The 17,338-nt window shown below is 31.3% G+C and overlaps 1 protein-coding gene across 2 annotated transcripts in view; it reads left to right on the plus strand.

The window, feature by feature from the left end:
• Window positions 1-804: 804 nt before the first annotated feature.
• The window catches only part of LOC143223244 (lysophospholipid acyltransferase 6-like), a 56,340-nt gene continuing 39,806 nt past the window's right edge, over window positions 805-17,338 (plus strand). The window contains exons 1-2 of one of the 2 annotated variants that reach the window (XM_076450938.1): window positions 861-975; window positions 13,715-13,762. Coding sequence is in view for 1 of the 2 variants with exons in the window: in XM_076450937.1 (XP_076307052.1) it covers window positions 895-975 (81 nt within the window). In the remaining variant the exon portion in view is untranslated. Of the gene's footprint in view, window positions 976-13,714; window positions 13,763-17,338 lie in introns of both variants that reach the window. The other variant, XM_076450937.1, reaches the window with a different exon arrangement.

A 17,338-nucleotide genomic window follows, 5' to 3' on the forward strand; every position in this document is an offset into this window, starting at 1 on the left:
GAGTAGCCCAAGAGATGGCGGTGGGTGATAATAACTAGCTGCCTTCCCTACTAAATTAGAGACGGCTAGCGTAGATAGCCCTCGTGTAGCTTTAAGCGAATTTCAAAAACAAACAAACAAACATACATGTGTGTGTGTGTTTAAAATCCTTTAAATGAGAAAGTTTATTTGTATGCAGTTTAAAAAAACATTGTTGAAAGCCCTCTGTGTACACCTTATATTTTATCTCATTGAATTTAATAATAATACACAAGATAGATTAGCATTAAATAAATTATAATTGTATAAATCTAAATTATGTGTATTCGTGTTTACTTCCGGAGCTTGGTTTGGCATTTTTTATTGGTAAGGGCATGCGACTCGTAATCTTTGGGTCGTAGGTTTGAATCCTGTTACAGTGTATATTCGTCCATCTACTTGAGTGGATGGTAAAAAGTTGCTGACTAGCTTTCTTCACTAGCAATCCTAAATGAGGGATGACTGGTGTAGATTGTCCTCGAGCAATTTTATAACCAATTCAGTAAAACAAACAAACAAGTCATTTACAGTGTTGTTACATTCTTAACTCATAATAGTTTACATAGTAGGATTTAATCATTTATATCTCAATATTATACATAGAAAAATGCATAGCTGATGTCTTTATTTCCAAATTTTATGTTTTGAAAATTATTCAACTAAAAGAAACGTTATTATCTACTTTTATTTGTTGAGTTTTAGTTATGCTGAGGGCAATTAAGTGTCGTATTTTACTATAACGATGTGATATGCTATTCCTCAGTCTGAGGTTATTGGATCAATTTTGTGTGACGCAATCAACAACAGTAACTTTACGTCTTTCGTCGTCAGTTAGTATCATCAGTATTAGTTGATATTGAAATCGTTACGGGAGTAATGGCGAGTGGAAGAGAATTTTACGCAGGTTCGCGAACTTTCGAATGGTTAGCTTTGATTGTAGGCCTTCCGATTGATCAAGTAAGAGTTAATTTGCATATCTTGTAAATATATGTCAATTAAACTTAGACAGTGATCTTTTGCATCGACGAATATTAGGCTTCTAATGCGCATAACATTTCAACCGGCCTGTGTGAGCAGCTTCGGGATCGAAGCGACTAGGCAACGTAGCCGGCGTTAAAGATACTCTAGTCTTTAGACAGTGTAGTGCAGACTTAGTATTACTGTTAGTGTCAGGCCTATTAAATATATACATTTTTAATATAATCAATAACTGAAGCTTTTTAGACCTAACCATTTAAATCTGTTGATCAGTATTATGTATTAATGGACTATAAATATATTGTAAATATATGTATTTAACTTTACAAGATAACTTTTATTTTAATTCATTAACCATTATTGTCAGTTACTGTTAGTTTTAACATTTATTGTAAATGGTATAGATCTATTTAGCAAAATCGTTGAAAAATAATGAGCTGTCAGTGTCACATGTTGGGCAAGTTTTCAAATTTGTCATAAAATTTAGAATTTTGTAACTGTTTAAGTATTTACTAATTAAACTATACTGTGAGTGTACATTGTGGCTACTTCATTCCCAGACTACTTCCAAAATATTAAAATTTATAAATTGAATGATTAATTTTGTTATCATTATTTTTGGTATGTTTTAATGTTTGTAAACCATTTTAAGTTAAAGACACCAAATATTATTTAAGCTTTTGAACAGAGTTAAACTAATTAATATATTATTATTAATGAAGTCAACTCTATAATGAACTGAAAAGAAATATATAATTCAATCCATAAGATTATGAAAATGCATTATGCTTAAAATGTACTGAAGATTCAACATCAGTTGAAGCATTATTCTAATATCTCATAATGTTTAGACAAATAAGATTTAGTTTAATACAAAACTTTATATACTCGGTTAACAATGAAAAATAACCTTAATAAGTTGGAAAGAATAGTAATAACAATATTAACAAATATTTCAACTTTAATTACTACTGTTATTAGGTGGTATTTTTACAAAATATTTCTAAATGGTATTTCCAGTAGGTTATAAAAGATGAAGTAAGTTATTAATACAAATTTTTATCAGGTTACCAGATACACCATTGTAAACTAATCCTAAAATAATGTTAAAAGTAAGACCAGAAAAGGCTAAATGTGAATACAGTGATTATAACAATGAAGTTAAAATAAAAATAGTGTTTGTTGTTAATTATAAAAATCATTTTGCTGTTAAGATTTGAACAACTTGTCAATACATGAACTTGTAATAATTTTGTAATCAGACTTGTTCATAGCAGTCACTATTTATTGTACATCTGTGCAGACCAGTTTTAATGTAACTAGTCCTGTGTTGCCCAATTTAAAAGATGTTATATTTTATATGTCACAGATTCAATATGATTATTTCACTTTATTCTTATTAAGGCACTGTAAAGTATAACTATTTTTCTCGGTTAATTTCATCCTTAGCTAAATCTACCAAACTAAATATTCACTTGATTGTAAGTATTTATCATAATCTGTTCATAATGTAAGGTGTTATAGTATGTTTTCTTTTTTAAATTCCCAAATGTTCCATCAGAATATATGTATTTATACTTTTGTTATAAACTGCTTTATTCATTTACCATCTTTTCAGTTTGTAATTATACCAAATCCAATTTTGGTTTTAAGCTGTTTCATTCCCTCTAATTGTCTGTGAAGACCTTCCATGGTTGTTGCTTTCAGCTTATCAGTGCAGAGGAAGTCAATATTTTGCAAGTAGAAGTGTGCTGGGTTTGATAAAGGGGTTTATGTGTGAGCTTTTGTCAGTTTCATCATTTAGCTTTACCCATACATGACCTACCTTTATATTTAAGTGATGGTCTTACCATGCAGTTGCTTTGCTCTATTGGGGACTAACCAACCTGAATTTTAGTGTAATACTGCCTGTTGGTTGCAATTATTATATTGATGGCACTATTCATTTCAGCAACCCAGAGGAAAGAATGCTTTATATCTCTTAGCTCCATTTTTATACTGCTTGTAGGAAACTTAAATGTTTCACCAACTTTCAGTAGAATGTTGTTGCTTTGAGAAAAATATGTAATAACTCTTGCTATCTTTCGTATAGGAACAACATATGACTTTGACACATAACTATCCAATATGGTCTTTCAATAAATGCTGACTGGCTTTTTATGGTGCACTATTTTTCCCAAAATCTACATTTTCTAGTGAGATTGATTTTCTTAAATTCGAGTGGTGCCAGATGCTTGTTTCACATGGGGTCATCTGAAGTCTGGTTGTAACAAGTTATTATAGTGATGGCTGTACAGCACATTTCAACCCATGTCTGTTTTTCGATGTGCCCTTTAGGCAATATCCTGCTTGATTGGTATTTTCAGGGCTATTGTTGAGCTGTTATGTCCTAGTTAAAAAGTGTAGTGGCTCAGTGATTGAATGAATGAACTTTACATTGCAAGGCCCTAGTGAAAAGTTTTGTTAATAATTGGTTTGTTTGATGCTGCTGAAGCTTGGAAGGTATAACAGAGTTTTAATTGGGTGACTGAAGTATAGCCCATAACCAATTTTAAACTGATATTTTGTATCTTTGATAATATGTAGTTTATAAGCTAGGATGGAGTGGATAATACTTTGTTAGAACATAAGTTGATAATATTCCGTAGCTTTCATTTTCTTCTTCAACTGTCAGTGCATTGATGTTTGTGAAAGCTCTGGTTATCATAGTATTAATATGACTGGAGAAGTTTAGTTGCCTGTCAAAGACATTCTCTGGTTTTTCTAGAGTGATAGCATGCCTGCAAATGTTTGATTTGTCCTTCTTACCAGTTAGTTCATTGTCCAATGTGCAGAACATGGGTGTGGTAGTACTGATGACCATTTGTGTGTTGTTGCATTCTTTTCTCACCCAACTAATGGATGATTATGTCTTGTTTTCATTTTGGCTTTCCTAGAGCTTATGCTGTTTACCAAAATGTTATCACTAAAGTTTAACATATCACATGTGGTTAGATTGTCAGTGTAGGTTAGATCCATGATGTAGATGTTGAAAAGGACTGGAAAACTTGATGATTGTTGAGACAGATCACTGTCTGTGGTAATCAGGTGTGACCAACAGCTTTCATAATTAATGATGCATCATCTGATAATTATTGCAGCTGCAACCCATCTTGCACATGTTACACAGATGTTTATTCTGAGCATTTTTTCCAAAAGTATTGACAGCTGAACACTGTTGTAATCATTTGTCAGATCTAAAGTTTACTGCTTAGGTGTTCTGATCAGTTTAAAATTCAACCTATGTATCAGCTGTGAATTAAACAACTTTGATCCAAGTTTTTTTATTTGTTTTTTCTACTACAATAGCCATCGTATGATGGTGGTTGTAGTTTGATTTTATAGCCAAGTCTAATAGCTGTAGCCTTCTCTGGAATCTTGTCATGTTTTGTAGAATAAGGATTTGATATACTTTTAAGATGTAAATGATCCTTTGTTGGTGTGGGTAAGAATGAACAAAGGATCAGTCTACATATCATGGATGCTACTTTTTATCAAGCTAAACTGATACTCCAAAACTAACTCAAACAACTTCTGTAATTTTTTTAAAGTGAAGATTATCTCATACAAGTTAAAGATGGCTTCGAATTTGCACGTAGTTCTTGCTGGAATAGCAGTAGCTTAAGCCTTGTTTGTATGTGATGATGTTGATATTGGTTAATGTTCCTGCTCATAAATGCCTTGCCTTGATCTTCATCCATATAGAGTAAGATACCACAGTCATTATAAATAATTGTCATGCTATGTTTTTTTTTTTTTTCAGCCATAAGCTTATCAACATGTCAGAATAAAGTTTGTGAGATTGGCTTTGCTGCATAGTTCATTAAATTGTTTGTTCTTTAGAAGCTAATCTATTGTAGAGGGTACATTTTGTTTAATTCATGCCTTCTCTGCTCAGCTGGGTCACCTTATTTGAATAAACTCAGCTTGGGGTTGAATATGTTTTCTAAGCTTTATTAGTATCAGTTGTTCAGCTTGAAGTTTTTGCTTTCACTTTGCTTAGTGGTGGAATGATGCTTAAGTATTCTGAGAAAGCTTGACATCTTTTTATGGTTTTCAAGTTCATTTTTAATCATTTTGTATTATCCAGTTCTCACATACACCTCACATTGCAGACATTGTGTCCCTTATGGCAAGTAGAAAACACTTAACATGGAGTTAGCAAAAACAAGGTATATACAGAAGTTTGTTACCTTAGCACTCAGTGATTCTTCTTGGTTCACTTTAGTTTAACAGTTTGATGTTTGAGGTTATAAAGTGAGGATAAGAATGTAAACCTTTGCTCTTATTGTCTTTACCTGCCTATCAAATGATTTGAAAAATCAGATGATACTGGTATATAATACTTCTCCATATTAACTGTGTGGACTCCTGCAGCTGGAGGGCTACACAGACTTCTTCAGTATTGCACATGTTGTTGTATGGTTAGTGTTTTTATATTAGAGCTCAGTAATAATTTATACTTTGTAATTTATAATTATACTTCATTATAATCTATACTTCTTTCAATTAATTTAGTTTGTGAAGACCCCCTGGTGCCTAGGGGCTGCTCTACCTTCTGTCACTACTTGCCTTCCTCCTACAACTTATTCATATAGGATGACCTTAGTCTCTCTTAAACCTATCAATTTTATGCCTCGTCTACTTTTATAGCTTTGTCTTACTTACCCTATTGATTCTCCTACAGGAAGTGTATGTGGAACACCTAAATTAAGGGGATTTTCATGGGATACCTTTTTCTACTTACTTCCATGGTGAGGTGTTTGCCATTTTCAGTTCTTTCCTAATGCACATGGTATGAGTCACTGTCTTGTTCCATTTGTTTACTATCCACTGTTAATAGGGACTTATTGGCTCTTTTTTTTTTCTCCACTGTTCTGTTTCTAGGGGTACTCCTTTGCATTTAGCATCACTTAAGGCATTTGCAATGCTATATTCTTTTTTCTGGTTGATTGTTTGTTACACTCTTTATTCATGATACATGCCCAGAATCTTCCTGTCCTTTAACTCCCGTTACATATGGGTTTACCCATTCATCATATTTGCTCAGTGCTGATTGGATGCTGGATCAATTGGTACTAACTCAATCACTTCTTGATTTCCACATTTTAATATTGTAGTCTTTGATCACCACTGGGTGGGCAATTTCAGTGGAACTGAGAATGCCTATGATACACACTTATTTTTTGTTTCTTGGACAGCTATTTTTGTTTTTATTTCCTCATTATTCAGTACAACTTTTGTTTCCATATGTCTTTTGTCAGGTGATATTCAACTTCCACATTTTTGGGAATTTTACTCCAGCAATTACTTGGATGTCTGGCTTCGATGAGATGTTGATTCCCAGTAGTTGAGTTTGAGTTGAACCAAGCAATACAAGTCCTCACACATGTTTAGTGTTCCTCACTCAATTTGTATTGAGTGCACTATTCCAGTGCTGTGGATCAGTGGGTTTACTTGTTGGTTGCTCTGCTTCTTCCTCTTGCATTATCTCTTGATGTCTTTATGCCAAGAACGTCACTATGTGTGAAATGGTTTCAGTTGCTTTGAATTGAGTGGGGTATATGTTATTTCAGTTTGATTCTATGTGCCCTGTTCACAGATTGGTGATGGAATTTTTATCTCCAGTCGGCTGAACTAGAGTTGAAGACAGTATGATTCTCTTTCCTACCCCCCACATTGATGTTGGTTTTTGGAGATTGAGTTTTGGATTGTAGCTGACTTACCAATGGTATTATTCTCATTCTATCCAGTGGTCAAGCTATGGACACAGCATACTGTATATGGTCTGTCTCACCCTTGTCATCAACACTTTAGGGCAAATGCCTTATTTTATAATATATTGTGTGGTTAGGATCATTGCCCAACTATTTTATCACCAATTAGGATATACTTCACACAATTTTCCATGCAGATCCATCACACCTTTTTCCACATCTGGGTGAAGTTATAAACCTCTTATTAAAGAGTTCCTTCATTAGGGTGCCCTTAAAGCTTTGAAGGATGCTCTTACTTCTCTCCCTTGTACCTATCCCTCCACATATTCAGTGAGGGATTCTTTCTATGTATGTCAATGAAAGAAAGGTACCTTGTCAGAAGTTATAATATTCATACACTAAAAATGTATTTCTAATAGGTACTTCTGCTCAGACCTCTTAAGCTTCTTCTCCAGTGCTTATGTTTCTGCCTAAACTTGAAGGGATATTTAGGTAGAATAGCATAAATGAAGTCATTTGAATTACTACAATTGGTGGAGGTTTGTCAGATGATAATTTCCATGCAAGAATTGGTTTAAGCTTGTTAATTGAGGAGTGTGGGGAGTGAAAGGCTTGTGGCATGCTAAAGTTTTTTTTTTTTTTGTAAATAGAGGATAGCACTGGATGAGAATAGCTATGTAGCTGACTGGAAGTACGTTGGAAATACATTTTCAGTGTAGGAAACTTTTACCTTCAGATAAAATTGGCAAAATAGCAGCTGATGGTGTAAATTAACTTTATAGTGATGCATGTGTTTAATCTTTAACAATGCAGAATGTTAAGATATGTTACAAGTTCTTCATAAAGTGCATGAACAATGGGTAATGACAATCTAACATATAAAAGCCAGTGTGTGCCATGTTAGGCTTGATTTCTTAGAATAGGTGGAGTCTGCCCATTACTATTTTAGTGATGGGGTTATGAGGGTGATGCTGTGAAACATTACAAGTGTAGTAAGTATTGGTATAATAAGCCTAAAATAAAGACAGTGGAATTCACTTACCTTAGAGCCAAGTGCATAAAATTTGTCATGAAAGTGAAAATGTCAATTTTCTGTTATATCACCAACATTTAAATAAAAACAAACCTCTAATAAATGGAGACTCTAAAAAATTAACAAATATTTTTCTGGTTTTGTTGAACATATGTTTCATTCAGTACATAGGCTAACAATAATATTAGGTCTTGATAGAAATAAAATAATATCTTAACCTGAGCATTTTTGAAAGGTGGACCTTTATTCAGGGGCAAACTAGGGAAGAAAGAAGGTCTACCTTTTGAAAGCTCTCAGGTTATAGGGATTTTATTTCATTTCTCTCAAAATCTCTTGAACCTGCATGTTTTTTTTTAACATCATGAACGATATCAGGTTGTACTTTTATTGCTGGATTATATGATGTAAAATGACATTAATTCTGAGCTGGTTAAGAAAAAATTGGGAAGTTCAAAACTGATAATGCTCCTGGGCCAGATAATATTTCTCCAAGGTTTTTGAAGGAGGTTAAAGGTGGGATATGTGAGCCTTTTACTACTACTTTTTGTCAGTCCTTGAACAGCGGGGAGACACCAGTGGATTGGAAGTTAGCTAATGTAAATCCTTTATTCAAAGGGGGTGATAAAAAATTGTCCTAATAGTTATAAACCGATTAGTATTACATCAGTTGTGAGGAAAAGATTTGTAAAGTGTTAAAAGATGCTATGCAATGTCATTTAACAAAGTTCAGAATTTTATTGGATAGTCAACATAGCTTAAGTAAGGAAAAATCTTTGATATTATTTGAAAACGTTATTGCTTTTCTAGATGTGGTTACAGGTTCAGATTTGGTATATTTGGATTTCTGTATTTTCAGTAAACATTTAACAAGGTACCACATGAAAGGCTTGTAAAAAAAATAAATACATGTACATCTGTAGGTATAGAGGGATAAGTTAGCAAATTGGCTAGTAGAATGGCTGGATGTAAGGATGCAAAAGGTTGTTACAAATGGAATTCAGTCAAACTAGATTAATGTCACAAATGGAGTACCTTAAGGCTCAGTTTTAAGACCTTTGCCCATCTTTTTTACACCAATGACACAAATGAAGGAATAGTCAATAAATTACTTAAACTTTCAGGTCATGTTAAGGGTGTTGCTAGCTATGAAGAGGATACTGTGATTTACAAAAGGATTTAGTCCTTTAGTGAGTTGGGTAAATAAATGGCATTTGGGTTTTAATTATAATAAATGCAAGATAATGCATGTGGGTTATCATAATTTGAATTACAAGTATAATTTGGATGAAAATAACTGTTATAAAGGAAAGGGATTTTAGTATAATAGTCTATCAGTCTATAAATCCATCCAAACAGTGTCCTATTGCTACTGGTAGGGCAAATAGGATTTTAGACTGTATATACAGAAATATTGAATAAAAGACTAAGGAGATGATAATTTCATTGTACAGGTCACTGGTTAGGCTACACTTAGAATATTGTGTTCAATCTTGGGTTCCTTATCTTAGGAAAGACATTGAATTATTAGAATAATGCCTTTGATGGAAGGATTGTCATATGAAGAGAGGGTGAAATCCCTCAAATTGGTTTCTCTTGAAAAAGGAAATATAAAGGGAATCTTGCTTAGGTAGTTAAAATTGTGAAGGGAATTGACAGTGTTGAAGCATCATTTTTTTCATATTTCACAGTGAGAACAGTAAGACTAGCAGACACACAAATTTTGGGAGGGTAGGAGTCATCTTCAGCTAAGCCTTTTTTTTTTTTTTTTATCAGGGTGGTTGAACTTTGGAAAGGGTTGCCCTTGGCTGTTATAGAGGCAGCAAATGATAGTTTAAGAAAACACTTGATAAGTTAATGAGTGATAGTGGTTGGCTTTGATATTCTTTTATTTATTTATTCATTTATTTTAATAAATTTGTGTAAAGCCAAGAAAGACCAGTAGGTCCCACAGTGTTCCAAAATGTTATGTTAAAGAGCTCAATCCTAACCTTTTTCTTGTGCAGTACTTCCTGCAAAAAACAAACAAACTTTTTTTGAAAATTTTTACTTTTCCTAAATTCTTTTCAGAGAGATATGAATAATATGACTAGTAGTTATTAGCACAAACAATTACGTGTAGAGCATTCTCCCTTTTAGTGTATTAACTTGTACATTAATTTCAACTTTATGTATCAATAAGGGTATCTGAAGTACTGAATAATAAGTTTCATTCAGGTAAGTTCATATATACATGTTGGTGCTTAGTAAAATTAAATTAGTGCTAAATGTACAGTTGTAATCAGTTGTGCAGTTATAGGGACTTTTGTAGTATAATACAGTTAAGTTTTATTTTTTAATAAATTATACATTTGATAAATTTATTCTGTTCTTTATTGTAAAATTTAAAGATTTATTCATCTGCTTCTTAGTGCAGTAGCATTTAGACCAGTTATGTGATAATTTTTGTGGACACTTCTGTAATATTTGCAACTTGTTGCCATAGTGTATACCATAAACTTTATTTGTGATACGAGATCACAAATATTTGGTATCATACAAGTTACTAGGAAATAATTAATTTCTACCTTTTTAGACAAGTGCAATTCAGTTTCAAAGGCAAAATTCTACCAGTAAATTAAAAAGTTACAGAAAATAAACTTCTAATTGTTTTTCACATATTCAGAAAACAAAATACCCCAGAGTTGGAACTTGTTCTATAAAAAAGTTTTATATACTTGTGTATTCTCAAGATGGCTGGTATGGTTATTAAAATTTTAATTAGAATAAAATACAGAACAATGTTTTGACCTTCTTAAGTAATCTTCAGGTTAACAAAGAATATATACTTAGTTTTACACACAAGTTAAATAAAAAGTAGAAAATATTGATTTTTGGTGATTTTAGTGTACTTTCAATAAAATCATTACTGTTTCTGAATTTACTGAACTTTTACTGAGTATAATATGGCTCTTGTAAACCCTAGAATGAAAGTCATAATAGTTTTGTCCTATCTTGACCTAATTTTTCCTTTTAACTTGAATGAAATTGTTCGTTTTTAACCAGTCAATGTTATTTATGGTGTTTTGTAATCACTTGTATTTCAGCTTTTGGAAATCATAGGATGACAGAATGACCAATTCCTTCAATGTTTTTTGTGTCTTGATGTGCTCTGTATGCTAAGTAACTGAGTTGCTACATAAAAATGGGAGTCCTGGTGATTTCCTCTAATATAAATTTCACAATATTGGTATAATTTATACAAATAGTTATGCAGTTTGAATTAACATTTAATTGACCTATTACTTTAGCATTATTTATTAGGGAATATTATCTAATATTATAGCAAGTTTAATTATTATTAAAATGGTACATATGAGATTAACAGAATTTTATATTACCATTTCTCTCAGTCTGATGTGACACTATAGATTAATCTTTTTGTTAATTCATAAAATAAACAATTAAGTAGTTACTAATAGTTCTTAATTTATTTCAGTTTGTTTCCATAACACTAAACTGAGAAACTTTTATTCAGTTTTGGAAGATCAAAGTAATCCTACCATAAATCGTGTGAATATGGAAAGTAAAAATTCATTGGTTAAAAATGACCTTACCTTTCAAAGTAGCATCACTGTTACTTTTAAAAGGTGTAATAGAATATTTTGATAACAATATTTTCTTATCAAAATCAATTTATAATATAGTTGTAATTAGTTTTATGCAAATAAAAAGTTATTTCTCTAGTATGTGTTGTTTGAATAAATAAATTTATTGTTGAATTAAATATTAAAATAGAATTCTGTAATCTGATTACTTGGATATATTAGACTTTGCCTACTATACTCATTAATATCCATGGTTATTGTGTGATCATGAAGGAATAGTCATGTAGCTTTCTAGTAGATATAGCTTTACACTAAAAATTGGGTAAGAAAAAGATCAGAAAATAAATTGATAAGTTTTGAAAAGAAACCTTTACATTTCAAAAATATATGAAATTATATATTTATTTTAACTGACTTCCACTGTTGCAGCTTCTTCAGTTGATTATTAACCGTGAGGAAAGAGCAAAGGTGAAACATTGGATAAAATGAAAAAAAAAAATCATATACATCTGCAGTGTAAAGGTTTTTTTTTAAACATTTTATTAAAATGTGTAAATCTTTCCAGTATTGACTACAAATTTTGAAAGAAAGTTGAAAAAATATGGTTTCTAAATGCTAGTTTTTAAAATTTTGTTTACAGATTTCTGTTTCTGTTGATTAAAGTTAAAAAGTTCCAATTTGTTCAAATGTGTAACTAAAGAGCACTAACAGTTAAACCCTTTTTTAAAACAAGTGGAAGGAGTGAAAACTTTAACATCAAGTTAATGTAAGATGTTTAAATTTAATTGCAAGAAAAAATTATAAATTTAAGATAGAGCAAATAAATAAAATTCATATTTCAGTGAGTTACTTTCATAGTTCCAACACAAAGATATATGAGGTCTGTTAAAAAAATACGAGGACTGTTTGAATTGCGGCTCCAGTTGGTTCCAGGGGAATCCGCTTGGTGTCGCTAGGTTTGCACAGATCAGCTGATTACGATGCCATTTCCGATTGCAGATATCTTCATTTGTGTATTAGCTACGTGGTTTTAAGTGAAGTGCGATTTTTTTTCGTTTGGCAGATTTCAGAATGAATGACCTGAAGGAGCAACGACTTGCTGTGAAATTTTGTGTTAAACTTGGACAATCTGCGACTGAAACTTTTGCTATGCCTAACACGGCTTACGGTGATGTTGCTATGAAGCGTATGGCATGTTTCAAGTGGCATGAACATTTTAAGGATGGTCGACAGTCCATTGAAGATGATGAGCGTCCTGAACGTCCTTCCACGTCAACTGACGACCCACATGTTGACAAAATCAACACCCTGGTGCAGGCAAATTGACGTCTGACTGTCAGGGAGCTTGCTGAAGAGTGTGGGATATCAGTTGGATTTTGTTACGAGATTTTGACTGAAAAATTGAAGATGCACCGCATTGCTGCGAAATTTGTGCCTCAGAACTCGCGAGTTTTTGGCCAAACACTCGATCACTGTTTTTCCCCACCCCCTACTCACCTGAACTTGCTCCTTGCGATTTTTTCTTCTTTCCCAAACTCAAAAGACCCTTGAAAGGAAGAAGATTTGAGACGATTCCCGAGATTAAGGCAAATGCGAAGAAGGAGCTGGAGGACATTACAAAAGAAGCGTACCAGGACTGTTTCAACAAGTGGAAACACCATTGGAATAAGTGTGTGCGTTGGGGAGGAGAGTACTTTGAAGGGGTCCCAGACCTGTAACTTCTAAATAAAGTACATCTTGTTTTATGACGTCAGTCCGCGTATTTTTTGAACAGCCCTCGTACAAAAGAAATGTAACTTTGGACACTTGAGTTTTTTCTTTCCATGAAATACATATTCATATTGTTAAAATATCAAATTTACAAAAAGCATGAATAAAGAAATTCTTGAAATAGAGTTGCACCTTTTATTAGATTTTAGGTGTTGAATTTGGAGCAAATTTTGACTCATCCTTGGGGCATGACAAGTTAAGCAAAATCATGTTAACGGAGAAAGCTATCTATTTTTCTCTGTATATTACTACTGCATATAATTGAGGGCCAATAATTGGTATAGTAGATATATAAAATGTAAATAACGTTTGGTGATTTTTATTATTTTTCAAGTGCATTTATGAAAATTCTTTGTGTAATTGTGATTTTTAATTTTGAGCTAATTTCCTTTGAAAACATGAAAAAAGGCTTACTCTTTGTACATTTATTGGGTGCAATTACATTTCATTTGTGTATTTTGTGAATTAAATGTTTGTTTTCACACAAGTGTGTACAAATGGGCTCTGGCTACTAATCTAATAAACATCATGAAAATGTTTTTTTTTTTTCATGTTAAATATAACACCCCAAAAAGCTTTCAGCTCAATGTTGACTTAGACAGATTGGAGCAGAATGACAAAAGGTTAGCTTGGTGACATATTACTAGAAGAAACTTGTTTGTAAAACAATGTTAGTTAAGCTTAGTCATATTATTTTATACTAGGCTTTTTCAAGTTTTGATTTGCCGACAAAGCTAGTGTGTTTGGCTTTGTTTAAATGTGTTTATGTAGAAATAAGTAACTTCTTAGGTGGGTGAAGAAAATAAACATTAAACAATAAATAAACATAAAATGGGTTTAAAATTTATTACAGAAATTAAATGAAACATACTAACAATGTTCAAAAAGTGACTTAGCTTATAATTTGGGTGTGGAAAGTAAGTCATTGTCATTCCATATGACTGCAAACACTATGAAACTGTGTGCATTGATTTTGAATCAAAAGAAAGGTAAAATAAAGACTTTGTATTAAACTTTTATAAGAATTCAGAAAGACATTAAAGGTACAACAAAAGTAAGCATCAAAATTCTTTTTAAACAAATGTATCAAAGTGAAACCTTTTCAAAATTTCTAAGCTGTGAATTCAAATAAGTATCACAAAAGGTAAGATATTTACTTTCTATACATAAATGTTTAGAAAGTAATTTTGAATTTTCATACTATTTTGTCCAGTAGTTTTTTTCTTCAAAACACAAAGTAAACTACACAGCAGGTGCTTCCAGTTGACTAATCAAGGTCTTATATATTTAATAACATATTGCTTTCCTTCTCTTAACCATTCAACAGTTCAATTAACTGGCCTTTCCTAGTGCCTAATGTGTACTTTTATTAGCTAAACTTTTTATGAAACATTATCATAATCTTTTATAAAACTTAATTACATCAAATCTATATTATTTACATTATTTCAATAATAAATAACATCCTCAAAATAAGGTAACAGATTTTTTTAGGCTTTTTTTATGTCACTAAATTATTTTGTAAAGCTTCTTCTATCAGATTCTAGAATTTTTACTACTACAAAAGTAAGACTATCTTGCCTGTAATTTGAAGGTTAATTCTTATCACTCAATTTAAAAATATGTATAACAGTAATAACAGTTCTCTAATCTTGAGTACCTATCCTCTATCTACTGAAAGAAGACTGTATCAAGTCTTAAATTTCCTTTGAAACCTTGGGGAAAATCTTGTTGGTTATGGTACTCTATTTTGTATATGTGGTTATCACTAAGGGATTAATATAACTGAATTTTAATATTTTTCATACAATTTTAAGGGTCAGGAGTATAAATAATGTTTACTTTTGTAAAAACAACAGAGAAGACACTTAAGAATCTAATTATCTTGTATTTTTTACAAAATGCTTGCCATAAGCATTTTTTAAGGGCCAAATCCACATTTTTGCAATTTTCTCACCTTTAACATGATTAAACATTCCTTGCCTTTAGTTCTAATGCTTTAAGACAACTATTTATTAACCTTTTTGGATTTTCTAATTTCTTTTTTATAACCAAGTGTTCAGTTTTTCTGAACATTTGTAAATTTTCAAACTTGTTTGTCAGCTAAAATGGTTCTCTTAAACTTCTGACATCTGATTTTTTCATTTTTCATTAGAAAGTCATTTAAATTTATTCATGATGCTGAGAAATTTCTTGAGACATGCCATTTAAGTTTAGCTTTTCCTGTTGACTTAATTAATTTTTTAACTGCTTTTCAATCTTGAGTAAAAATCAATTTAATTAAAAATTTCTCAAATCTACCTCTCTTTTGTCTTTTATGTCATTGTCCCAAATTACTAATGATAAACTTTATTTCATGTACTATTTACAACAGATAGAGAAATATATCGTAATATTGATCAGTTAATGCCTTAAGTACTGGTGATAAGGGTGAACCCAAGGCTAACTTTTTCATTTTATATTATACTTCATTTAATGCTTAATATTCTCTATTTAATGTTTTAAAGTGTGCATAGCTTGTATTGTTATTTAAACATATCTCTTTTATGCAGTCAGACACAATTTACAGTATACTGTAAATCTCGGTCATTAACTTGAATGAATGGATGACTATAATCACCCACAGAAAAATGTCATTAAAAGGATTGCTTTTTTTTATTTAAGTAACTGGTTTTATTAGTTTCAACTTTCCTTTTGGTATTATTGGCTGTTTCCTCTTTATTCTCACTTCATGTTACACACCTTAACAGCCATTGAAGGTTATCTACAAATTACCTGTACATTTTGTACAAGGGAGTGAAAAAAGAAACTTCATGACATCTCCCTGAACATCCTTGAACTTGCATTTATGATTTCCTGCCTACATTTTGTGTTGTTCATTCTTAGTGATGTGTCACCATTAGTAATAGTTACACTAGTAATTATTGTTGTGATATGTTATTAGCATTAAATTGTAGTTATATGTTAAAATAATAATTTTGTTGCAATAACATCTATCATAAACTGTAGTTTTATACTTAGTTCATAAGTAATTTCTAACTTGATTTTTAAATAAGATTATTTACAGTGTATTGGGCCTAGTCACAATAAAGAGATAGGCACTTTTGAGAAGAAGAATATACAACACAATTGCTTTCAGCAACTTAACAGAAATACTTGATGTTTAATATTAAAATAAAAGAGGAAAATTTCACAAGCATTGATAAAGTAATAATTTAATTTTTCTTCATCCTGTAAGAATAAAACAATAGCTCTGTATGTGCACATAAATACATTATTATATAACTAAGGTTAAAGTTATAAGTGAATTTCTCTTATGACCACTTGTACAGGGTGTTTGGAAAGTCGCTGTGCAGTTTTATAATCATATGTTTATCAGTCTATTTCAAGCCAGCAACTGATAGCAGTGTTTAGAAACAAAATAAGAAGGATCCAAGCCTGTATTGATGTCAACGGGGGTCACTTTCAACATTGTTTATAATTGTCATTCATATTTACCTCCTGTATTCTATATTGAAACATGTCTGTTAATAAATATATAAGTGCACAGTGACTTTCCGAACACCCTGTAGTTATTGGAAGTAGTAGCATTTGCTGTAACATATTGTTCATTCCCAAACTTTCTTACAGATGTTACTTTTATATTTTGTAGTATTTAATGGCTGATTGACCAATCAAAATTATGAAATATGTTTACATTCTAGTGCTTACAATATTAAGTTTCTTTCAGTTACTATATTTGTCTGAATATAATGTATATCCACATTTGGAAAATGAAATTGAAGATGTGTTTTTACACATCAGCTCTACAAAATGTACTGAATAGTTTCTAAATACAGTAAACAGTTATTAAACATTTTTAGAAATTTTTGTTTGAATTTTTTTCAATTTAAAAAAATATATATTGAAAAGTTTATATGTGGTAATACCTTAAGCTAATCATTCATCTTTATGTAGATCTTTGTCATCATTAGAATTGTCACTACTATTGGTTATGCTTCTTTGAACCCATGCTTTATCCTATTTTTATTCTCATAGCATGTCATCGTCCATTTTATCTACTGTATTGGATGTGAAACATTTTTTGAAATCATTAATGATGTTTTAACAATTTTCATTTGTAGCTTCTAGTAAAACACATAACAAAGTTGTGTTCATATATAATGCACAATCAATTTTTGGGTAGGTATTTGGAATTT

This window comes from Tachypleus tridentatus, chromosome 8, assembly GCF_004210375.1.
Source record: "Tachypleus tridentatus isolate NWPU-2018 chromosome 8, ASM421037v1, whole genome shotgun sequence".
NCBI lineage: Eukaryota > Metazoa > Arthropoda > Merostomata > Xiphosura > Limulidae > Tachypleus > Tachypleus tridentatus.